Below are 12,118 nucleotides of genomic sequence, written 5' to 3' on the forward strand. Positions count from 1 at the left end.
AAATGAATAAGAAATGAAGCTGAGCCAGAAGCAAAACAAGAAAAGGACATCAAGAGTAGAATAACAAGTGAAAAGTGATCGGAAAAGTGATCTCGCACGCACGCACGCACGCACACACACACACACACACCTTCACATGGGAAAAGGATTGACATATTTCTAAGTGTCAAAAATAAAAAGTGACTGGCAAGAGTGAGAGGTTCCCAGAATACATCCTTCATAATACCATATCCTGTCAGGGACAAACAAAGGGCAGCTCTGTGTTATTGTGTATGATGGTTTTTTTTTTGTTTTTTTGGACTAAAGAAGTGTCTTTCTCCTGTGGAATTGGCTTCTCTTCTGAGCATTGGTGCATGTCAATTAAGGCATTGCTGTCAGTTGTGCAATGTAGCTGGGTTGCAAGAACTTGCGAGTCAAACTCTGTTTATAGCCCACCTGCTGCAGGAGGTGATGCAGCCTCACCTGCAGGAGGGCGTGAGGTAGTCACAGGAGTCACTGCTGAGGCATAGCTGGAGGCTCAGCTGGAGGCAGACTTGAGCTTGGTTAAAGAGCTGATACTGAAGGGACCATAAACTGTCTGGACTAAGAACTGCCAATAATGATTTTTCTTTTCACAGGTTCAGCGTGTGCCATGTTGCAGAACCCAAAGTTTTCAAATCTTGTTTCAAGATTCAACAAGACCAATATTGCTGAAATAATGCTGTCATTGTGCTGATAGCTCAACTCAACTGTGAATGCAACTGCGTTTGCATTCACAAGATGAGGTTCTCTCAGAAGTAGTGACTTCTGAAACTAAAACATGTTGATCTCTCTCTTGTAACTACAGGGCATTAATAAAGAACCCAATCATGGTCCAGTCTGCTTCCTTTAAGCACAGAAGAGAGCCAGAAAATAATTATAACTCATAATTAAATGTAGAGTGGTGTATAAACAGTCGGTGAGTGAAAAAAGGGTAAGAGCTGGTTTAACAGAAGGGGGCCTGAAAGCTGAAGGCTCTGCCTCCTTTCCTATTTTAAAATACTCCAGGAACAACAAGTAAGCCTGCAGTACGAGAGTGAAGTGCTCTATTGGGGTGATATGGTACTATAAGGTCATTAAGATAAGATGGCGCCTTATTATTTAAAACCTTGAATGTGAGGAGGAGGATTTTGAATTTGTTTCTGGATTTAACAGGAAGCCAATGAAGGGAAGCCAATACAGAAGAAATATGCTCTTTATTTCTAGTCCCTGTCAGGACTCTTGCTGCAGCAATTTGGATTAACTGAAGGCTTTTCATGGAGTTTTTAGGACATCCTGATAATAATGGATCACAGTAGTCCAGCCTAGAATAAATCCATGAGATATGATGTTGAGACAGGATGTTTCTAATTTTAGAGATTTTAGAATTTGTTCAATATGCACATCGAAGGACATATCCTGGTCAAAAATGACTCCAAGATCCCTCATGGTGTTACTGCAGGCCAAGGTTTTTCTATCCAGAGTAAGTATCTGGTTAGATACCATGTTTTTAAGATTTTCATAGTAGAGTACAATAACCTACAATAACCAGTTTTATCTGAATTTAGAAGCAGAAAATTAGAGGTTATCCAGGGCTTTATGTCTTTAAGACATTCCTGCAGTTTAACTAATTGGTGTGTTTTAATGACTTCATGGATCGATAAGGGTGGGTATCATCTGGGTAGCAGTGAAAATATATGCTACGCCTTCCAATGATACCGCCTAAGGGAAGCATGTATAATGTAAACAGAATTGGTCCTAGCACTGAACCCTGTGGAACTCCATAATTAACCTTACTGTGTGAAGAGGACTCTCCATTTACATGAACAAATTGGAGTGTATTAGATAAATATGATATAAACCACTGCAGTGCAGTACCTGTAATACCTACAGCGTGCTCTAATCGCTGTAATAAAATGTTATGGTCAAGAGTATTGAACGCTGCACTGAGGTGTACCTGGAGAAGCACAGAGAGTCCACCATCAGAGGCCATAAGAAGATCATTTGTAACCTTCACTAAAGCTGTTTCTGTGCTGTGATGAGCTCTGAAACCTGACTGAAACTCTTCAAATAAGCCATTCCTCTGCAGATGATCTGTTAGCTGTTTGACAACTACTCTTTCAAGGATTTTTGATATGAAAGGAAGGTTGGAGATTGGCCTGTAATTAGCTAAGACAGCTGGGTCAAGTGATGTCTTTTCAAGTAAAGGTTTAACTACAGCCAGCTTGAAGGCCTGTGGAACAGCGCTGATTATTAGAGATAGGTTGATCATATTTAAGATTGAAGCATTAATTAATGGCAGGACTTCTTTGAGCAGTCTTGTAGGAATGGGATCTAAAAGACACATTGATGGTTTGGAGTAAGTAATTACTGAAGTTAAGTCAGAAAGATCAATTGGAAAAAAGACTAAATAAATATCAATAATATTGAAAGCAGCTGTACGTAATGTTCCATCTGTTAGATAGTTATGAGCAATTTTTTCTCTAACAGTTAAAATTGTATTTGGGAAGAAAATCATGAAGTCATTACTAGTGAGCGTTAAAAGAATGGTTGGGTAAACAGAGCTCCGACAGTTTGTGGGGCTACAATGCTGAAGAGAAATCTAGGGTTGTCTTTATTTTCTTCAATCACTGATGAATAAGAAGGTGACACTTTCTTAGATGGTTTATAGAGACTCTTGAGGTCCTATAAGTTGGGAGGTGGGGGCCCAAAGTTTCCCAGTAGAAGATTGTCCAAAGCATCACACTGCCTTCGCTGGTTTGCCTTCTTCCTATATTGCATCCTGACGCTGGGTGTTCCCTAGGTAAGTGATACTCATGCACCCGGTCCAGTTCTGATGCTCACTTGCAAATTGTTGGTGTTTTCAGTGGTTGACAGAGGTGAGCATGGGCGCTCTGTCTGGTCTGCAGCTATGTAATGCCATATCAAACAAACTGTGCATTCTGACACCTTTCACCAAGAACCAGCATGAACCTTTTCAGCAATTTGAGCTTTAATAGCTCATCTGTTGGATATGACCACACCAACCCTCACTCTTGGCCTCACTCCATCTATGACCCTGTTACTGGTTCACCACTGCTCCATTAAGGACCAATTTTGATAGATACTGACCACTGCAGACCAAGAACAGCCCACAAAAACTGGGGTGTCTTAGCATGGAGAGTGAGATGTTTGGCCTCTAATGCAGCAAGGATAGCATTGTCACTCATTCTGGGTAAACACTGTTTATTTATTTAACCATTTGAAATCATGTACTTTTTCTCCCAGGATCCTTCTACTTGACTTGAACAGAATGATTTATATAATAAAAACAGTTATCATATGGTGATGAACTACTGTGGGCAATCCCAACAAACAAAAACACAATGACTTCCTACCTCACCCCATACAAGCTGAGGCCGATTGATGTTTATTTTTGTATTTCTTCAGTTTCCAAATAATCAAACTAGCAGTTGCTCGTTGCACTTCTCACCAAGCTTTTTGCTGCTGGTCTTTTAGCCCATTCCAGTTTTGTGCAGATCTACAGTCTCACCCCTGACAGCTCTTTGGTCTTGCCCATAGTGATGTAGAGGTTGAAATAGAAGAAACTGATTTTGTGGATGGTGGTGCTTTATACACATAATAAGTTGAGATCAGGAATATCTGTAATTGATTAACTGTAATCTGTGATACGCAGCCAACCTGTGGGAGCCTAAGGTTTGGCTGGGTTGTAGGGGATCAAATATTTATTTTACTCACTGACATGCAAATCAATTCATAACTTTTGTATTTTTCTGGATTTCTTGCTGATATTCTGTCTCAATGAAACTACAATAGAAAATTCCTGTTTAATTCTGTGGAAGTGAGCAAACTTACAAACTCTGCAGGGCATTTGGGTAATTATTGTTCGTTTGTTAGTATGTCTAAGGAGCTTTGACTGAGAACCTTCACAGACATTTGTTAGTATGGTTATACCATTTGTTTGGTGCAGTTTTTATACATATAAAATGAGTCTATTTTAAAAAATATCAAATTACTGTGGACAAATTAAAAGTGGACATTTTTAAGAAAACAATTGGGTTGGTATTTACACCTTAAAGCCCATCTGTACATGCTGATTTACTTAAATTGATTTTTATGGAGCAAATAAGCATTCACAAAGTGTGTTGCTGTATTTCTGCATGCTGCCACAAGTACTGCTGTGACAGCTGCAGTAAAGATATGCAAATTACATAACTGAAAATGTATTGCAGAGTCTCATAAATTCCAGCTTATTAAAATGTCTCTGGGTGCACCACAAATTACACAGCCTCTCTCTCCTGATGACACCAGTGTCTGCCTGTTTGGCAATAGTGTAAGGAGAGCCGGCGACAAGAGTCGTTAGGCAGGAATCCCTCTGTCGCCTCAACACTGCTCCAATCTATTTAGCCCGTCCTCCACAGCATCCACAACTGTGGAAGAAAGTGCAAATTGGCAAAGGAATGTTAACTTGTGTCTCTGTCCTCAAGTCATTTATAAAACCCTCTCAGTGTTTCCCGGCTCTCATCTGCAGCATTCATTTTCATAACGCTGCACGGCTCAGGGACTAACCACAGGGCCTGCACTGCCAACATTAACCAACATCTCCTCTCAGCCCACAACAAGGCAGCTGACATTACAACTAACAAACACGGTGCAAAGCACAATCACACAAGCCTGTATTTTACCATGCAAAGTCACCTTTCTTTTCTTTTTCTCAAAAACAGAAGAGCACAGTAGTGTTGTTTGAAAAATGTCTCAGTTTACAAGTATGAACACTAATGTTAGAAAATCGGAGACCTCAACAGTCGTTTGGTCGTGATTCATGATTCAGTTTCCATTTCCCATGCATAATACACACTGACACAGTGAGGTGCAGCATAACTTAAGTTCACACAGTGCTCTTAGCTTCCACAGCATTCCATAATATGTAAGTGTGTGTCTTTTAATAAGCACACGTATGCACATTTAGTGTTTGTAGTAGGTATGTCAAGCCCACTTTACCTGAATGACAGACTGGACTGGAGGACCAACAGTGATGCTGTGTACAGGAAGGAGATGAGCAGACACGCCTTTCTAAGGACACTCAGATCCTTTAATGTGTCCAGCATCATGTTTGGAGATCTTCTACCGAGCTGTGTTAGTAAGTGCTGTTTACTCTGCTGTTGTCTGCTGGGGGGCAGCATCAGTGCCAGAGATGCCGCAGGATCAAAAAACTAATCCATAAGGCTGGAAGCATCAGTGGTCAGAATTTACAGGCATTTGTCAGTGAGGGTCAGGGGTCACTGAACAAACTCCTTTCTATCACGGACAACACACCCACTCCACTCCACACTACTGAATAAGCACAGGTCCTTCTCCCTCAGACTAATTCAACCATAAAGAACGCTTCATTCTTACCATTCTCTTTAAAGCTATATAATAACTCTTCATTCTTTCACAGGTGAACACACCTTTCAGGCAGAAGATCCCAAACATATCTCATGTTTATAGTCTACATATTATTTATTACTGTCATTTGCACTTCTCTCTTAAACACTGCAAGTCTTACTTTTACTGTTTTTAACCAACTTCATTTTTACTTTCTCCATTTTTTATGAATGTATAAATTCCTACAGTATCTCATAGTACATGGTCCTTACAAGGCGCTCGTGGTACTTTTATTCTAAATGTGTTGTTTTTTGTTTATTGTAGACTGTACAGTTTTTTAAAATCAACAACCTTTCACCTTCCACCACCTGAGGAACAGCCACGGATCTTAGATAAGTGCATAACATTTGAGTCAAAGCACATTTTCTCAAATGGTGGTAAACTGAACTGAACTTGTCTGTATGCTACTTATAAACCATAATGTAACTTAACAAATCTAAATCGTAATATTTTGCTATTGTCAGCAGGTAGACTTGAAACACGGCTAAAAATGGTCTGCCTGAAACAGTGAATGTGAAAGCCGTTTAGTTTAATGTAAATCTGGAAAAATACACTACCAGTAAAAAGTTTAAGAACACCCCAATTTTTTCCAGTTTTTTTAATTGCAATTCATGTCATTCAAGTCCAATGAATAGCTTGAAATGGTACAAAGGTAACTGGTGAACTGCCAGAGCTTTCAAAAAAAGAAGTTAAGGTTAACCCAAACTGAATATAATGTATATTTCAGAATTACACAAAAAGGCCTTTTTCAGGGAACAAAACATGGGTTAACTATTTAAAGCTGTTCTGCAGCAATGGATGTTGATCAAGCTTTGAAAGCTGGTGCTACTAATTCCTACAGGTGTTCCAACTTTTCTGGATTACTTACAACCCCCTCTGTCTGCATAAAAGCAGTGTTGGCTTGGAACACACCATGGTATCATACCCTCGTGAGCATCTGTTGAACAGTATTGTACTGCAAAAAGTAGCGTGTTGCTAAAAAAATGGTGAGAAAAAGGCAATTAACAATGGAAGAGAGACAGACCATCATCCGGGGCTGTTTTGCTAGATCCAGGGTCGGTGACTTGTACAGAGTGAGAGGCACCCTGAACCAAAACGGCTACGACAGCATTCTGCAGCACCATGCAGTACCCTCTGGTGTGCGCCTACAGCAAGACGACCCAAAACATAAGCCCAAGCTATGCCAGAACTACCTCAGGAAGAAAGAAAAAGATGGTGAGCTTGAAAACATGGAGTGGCAGCACAGTCTCCAGACTTAAACCCCATCGAGCTGGTTTGGGATGAACTGGACAGAAGAGTGAAAGCAAAGCAGCCTACAAGGTCCACATTTATGGGAAGTTCTGCAACAGATATGGGAAGAACGTTCTGAAGAATATTTGATTTCTATTTTAGAAAGAATGCCACAGGTGTGTTCAGCTGTTATATCTGCCAAAGGTGTCTATTTTGATGAGTCAAAAGTTTAGAATACATTCGATGATTTCTTTTTTAACTCCAATTGCTTGTTTGTACTGTGCTTTCATTTAAGAGTGCAATAAGACATTAAACTGCATAATTTTCAATAAAAAACTGGGAAAAAATGGGGTGTTCGAAAACTTTTGACAGGTAGGAAACTCAGTAGGAAACAAAGACTGTCTGCTCTCCCATGGCACATTATTCTCAAAATGATCAAGAAGACTTTATAACCAGATATAAAAGTACAAGTCTTCTAATCAGGAGTTGCTGCAGCAGACTGCAGTTGTCTCTTAGAAAACAAATGTCCTTTCTTTGTTTCCAATATTTCTCACCTTTTTAAAGTTATATTTTAGATTGCTATTTTATTAGGCCTATTTTATCACTGTCTTGCAATCGATTGCAAGTAAAAGAAAAGTGTCCAGTGTTAGTTTGCCTAACAAATATTACCCTTGACATAGTTTGTAGAAAATCATTAATCACCAAGAGATCCCCAAAAGCTTCAGGCATTAATTACAGAAAAGGACAACTATTCAAGGTGCTTCACCTGAGGTTCTAACATTTTCTCATTAAATCAAAACAGTCAATGAAATGAATGCTCTGGACAATACTGTGCTGAGAGCTCAAAAACACATTTTCTTTCCTGACACGGTTTGAGCTCAGAAGTTTACACACACTCGTCAGGGACAAGAAAATTAGTATCATTTTGAATATGCTTTGGTAGAATTGGGGAAGTTTATTTAAATGAATCAACTTCCTGTGACACACCTGGCTTTTAAATTTACTCCACAAACTTTCAATAAGATTGTTGCCAGATCAACTCCAGAAGCTTAGCATCAGCCTGCTTTATCCATTCCAGTACTAGTTCTGATATGTGTTTGGGATTATTGGGCCTCATTTACTTATATTTGGATGGAAATATTCTTACCCTGAGCTAAAATGAGTTTGCACACAAAATTAAATCCATTGAGTCCCATCAAACAAATCCTTTTAGTGTTCGCAAAAAGGAACTATCAGTTGTGGTCATTTATGTTTAGTAACGAGAAGCTAATAGGCCTTGGTCTTGTCAAGTTATAAGACACCGTAGAACTCCAGCAATGCTTTAAGTGAATGTTTGTATATATTTGAGCCTATATGTATACTTTTGAATGTGTAAAGTCATCAAAGACTTGTGTACTGTACAATCATTCCACCCTGGAATAATAACAATTCAAAGAAATCATCAAAAGCCCCAAAACGACCACCAGCGATATCTTTTTATTTCAGAAAGGCAAAATCACAGGTTCGGTTACAGAGGTTAATGGACTTCATTTTAAAATTGTGTTTCAATAGCCTACCGAAAGCCGAGACTCCTGATGTGTTTGCTGCCAAGCCTGGATATACTCTTCTTAGCGGAGTCCTCCAAGTTGTTGGAGCCCTCGTCATTGACCATCATCGCCAGTATGAGCCCAGGCTTTATGCCATCGACATATTTTGCAAGGCGATAACTCTCGTTTTTGCTGCGGTACGTGTCAAACCTGTGAGAATGATACAGAGATTAAAAGAGAGATAGATAAAAGAAGAAAAGCACCAAATTCTTATGCCTTCTGTTCAGGGGACTTTTGAAAGCTGTGCTATTTTGCAAACAGTCTGCCATCATGAGATAACACAAGTTATTTTGCACACTTGCCACTTTGCATTTTTTGCTTCAGAGGCATTTCACAGCTTGAATGAATCTCTGACGCTAGCATTTTTACTTGTAATTTAATGGTGTGAAACAAAGTTTAAAAAGCTAACCAAACAAAAAGCTAACCAATAATGGTTCAGTCACGCTTCAGTAAAAATTGAATTGGCATTCTCCTAGTAACTAGAATAAAACTAGGAGAGTTATGACTGCATTTCATTTTTTCACTTTTGACAACTGATTTTAAGTAGCTGCTGCAACCATTTATATCCCTATATGTAGGTAAGTCTGCCGAGCGCCTCTGTCATTTTGCAGTACAATCGCTGTCCTGCAGACTTTAGCTTTAGGAGACTTTAGCTTTCTGGCACCTCGTTTGTGGAACCAGCTCCCAGTTTCAGAAGACAGACATCCTCTCTACTTTTAAGAGTTGGCTTGAAAATTTCCTTTTTGATGAAGCCCGTGGTTAGGGATGGATTAGTGACCTTAAACCCTGGCCCTGGTTTCTTCTTTATTCATCTCTGGCTTTCTTTCACAACATGTCTTTTTCCTGCCTTCCTCACTTCACCCTCAACCGCTCATACATCCCCTCCATGAGCCTTATTCTGCTGGAGGTTATAGCCTGTTAAAAGGGAGTTTTTCTTTCCCACTGTCACCAAGTGCTTGAATTGTTTCATTGATTTGGACCTATATAAATAAAACTGAATCAAATTGAATTCAAGGACAGTAACTGTGGTCTTTATTCATCAATGTCACCACCAAACATGAAAATCATTGTCACTGTATAGAAAAAGAAACAGAGTCCCTTTCTGACTGCCAAAGTGCATTTCTATGACAGTAATGGCAGTTGGTAAGACTTCACTCATGAAATGAGAATTTTTTGATGCACTGTTATGTTCTAGCATAAAATGTCCGTTGTAAATGACACGCTCACTTTTGAAATAAATGTTACTAAAGGGTCATGATAAATGACCCTTTAGTACCTGTTTACTTTTGAACAACTGACATTCACTGGTAACAATCTCTCTTCGAAAGAGGGCTGACACTAATATTGCTCAATAATATATTTATGTTACTTTACTGGACCTATTGACCTAATGGCTGAATAGATTTTATTATTAATGAAAGGATATTAAGCATGTCATTGATTTCTAAATGTAATATCCATCTGTAAAACACCGTTAGATTTATTAAGAGCACATTTGTCTACTTCATTACAACCCTTAATTAGAAGCTTATGATCTGCCAGTTACCAGATCATTACTTCTCTAATTAAGTCTCCAGATTTTACTGCAGCTCTGATGCAACCCTTATGTTCAAGAGGAACTTCACCTGTCATCATGCAGCACCTCCCCTGTCTTGGGGTCGATTACGTGGATTATGATGCCTCGATTCCCCCAGCTTCTTTGGAACAGATAGTTGTTTTGACTGCTCTCTCTGGGATGGAGGGTCTTGTTGAGGAATGTCCAGGACAGCTTCCTTTCTCCGTGAATCTCTAGTGTCCCCCCAGTCCCCACGCCAATGTACTTTCTCCCAAAGTAGCTGTGCTCCTCATCGCTGTCATCCAGTCTATGGACAAGAATGGAGAATGATAAATGTTTTGACAGTATGCCAGTTTTCAAGTGGCTTTGAGACACAGAGTGCACTTTAGTTAGCCTTGATGTTGGTTTATACAAACAAATAACTTGCAGAATAATTATTAAGAGGTTGTTTTTTTTCTCTTCCAAGAATTAAAAAAACCCAAAAAACTTTTATGTATGTCAGTTTTGTTAGATAGTTGGTCTTAAGGAGAGACAGAAGAATCAAATAACAAGAGAGCACAAGTCCTGTACAACAGGCCAGGCTGTGACTCATGATTACTTTACTTAAAAATTAATCTTTTGTTAAATTAATCTAAATTAATTTTTAGAAAAAATTCCTTTCGAGTTTGTGTCTGATTAGGTGAAAGCTATGCAGTCAAATTTATGAAACCTGATGAAGACAACAAAGATGGCATCAATTAATACTTTTTAATAACCATAACAAAAGAAAAAGCAGGTATTAAGTAAACGAGTAAATAGATCTTTTACTGTTTACTAACAACAAAATTACAATAAATATTAAGTAGTCTAATATGATAATGTTTGTCATTAGTTTGTGTGCAACAACAAATTCACTATTTAATACACTATCATAACTGATAAGAAAAGACAACACATTGGGATATCTAACATATTTGTTTATTACTACCGTATATTGAGGTTGTTCTCTGTTAAAAGTTTCATTACTGATCTTATTCTTCTGTTGTCTCATTCTACCTTCCCGTCACAGTCACGTGGCGTCACACAAACCTCAGCGTTCTTTGGAGTCAGTCCCCTGATGTGTGTGTCACAAGAATTCTCGGATGGGTCTCAGGACCAAGTCGCTCCATTTTAACCAAACCACAATCCTTTCTTTACCACTCAGTTTACTTTTAGTCTTGTGATTCACACTGCTACCTTCTTTCAAACAAGTATAATCACTGTTTTTTAAACACGGTGTATCCACCAATTAGTAAACGTGGTAAAAATCTTACACTTACTTTTTTTCTTAACAGTAAATACCTAATAACTCATTTTTAACAAATAGTGTTTTTATTCTGCTACGTTTTATAAACCCTCACCTTCCAAATAGCAAGATGGTGAGGTTGCCTTTATAAGGACAGTCTGGGCTTCCAATGTGCAGCTCCCCCTTGTTCCCAATCAGAATGTGTTTTGTCCGAAGCAGTATAGGCCGGTTGGTGTCAGCAATCACCAGCTTTCCTGTGGGGAAGAGAGGAGGGTGGGTGAGTGATGAAGCCTCCTGGCAGGTCTTTCATGCCCCTGTGCCCACAAACTCCTTCTGTCTTCCTACCATTTATGGCCCTGAATTCAGGCTTTCCACACAAACACATACATGGATGTAGCTTGACAGCTATCTCTTTTACTTTGTCTGTAGTTCAATGATTTCAGCTCAGTAAATAAGCATTCAGTGATACATTCTGCAGAACGACCGTAGCCCTTTGTTTGCCACATTTTTGTCATTAATTAAAATGATTTCTTTTGCACAATATACTCTATATACTTTTCACTTTTAAATTAAATATCAGACCATCAAGCAATCCCACAGGGAATTGGGAAAAATGAAGAAGCTGCTAAGAAACTGCAACCATCAAATACCTGCAGAGTCAGGGACAATCAGCAACTACACTCTGCCAGTCATCAGATACCCTGCTGGAACAATCAGCTGGCCAACAGAAGAGAAACAAGCCACTGACATCAAGACAAGGAAGCTCCTTACTATGCATGGAGGGTTTCACCCCAAAGCCAGCACCCTGAGTCTGTACGCTAAACAGAAGAAAGGTGGCAAAGGACTGGTGGATGTCAGAACCGCTAGCGAGGATAAAACAACAAAGATCTATGAGTAAATCAGGAAGATTAATAGTGTGCTTAGTGAATATCTCAGGTAGCAGAAACGCAAGAAAGAGAAGGAGCAAGAAGAGGAACCATCATGGAAGGAGAAGCAACTGTAAGGCTTCTCATTTGTGACCCCTGCACAGGGGCGTAATTTCCAGGGGGGTTATGACCC

At 39.2% G+C, this 12,118-nt stretch overlaps 1 protein-coding gene across 2 annotated transcripts in view; it reads right to left on the reverse strand.

Annotated features, from left to right (window-relative positions):
• cemip (cell migration inducing hyaluronidase 1) overlaps positions 1 to 12,118 on the reverse strand; it is a 143,363-nt gene that overhangs the window by 67,929 nt on the left and 63,316 nt on the right. For both annotated transcript variants that reach the window (XM_063470434.1, XM_063470439.1), the window contains exons 4-6: positions 11,175 to 11,313; positions 9,866 to 10,102; positions 8,211 to 8,390 (exon numbers count right to left, since the gene is read on the reverse strand). In XM_063470434.1, coding sequence (XP_063326504.1) covers positions 8,211 to 8,390; positions 9,866 to 10,102; positions 11,175 to 11,313 — 556 coding nt within the window. The remainder of the gene's footprint in view (positions 1 to 8,210; positions 8,391 to 9,865; positions 10,103 to 11,174; positions 11,314 to 12,118) is intronic.

Source organism: Pelmatolapia mariae, linkage group LG1 (assembly GCF_036321145.2).
Source record: "Pelmatolapia mariae isolate MD_Pm_ZW linkage group LG1, Pm_UMD_F_2, whole genome shotgun sequence".
Taxonomy (NCBI): domain Eukaryota; kingdom Metazoa; phylum Chordata; class Actinopteri; order Cichliformes; family Cichlidae; genus Pelmatolapia; species Pelmatolapia mariae.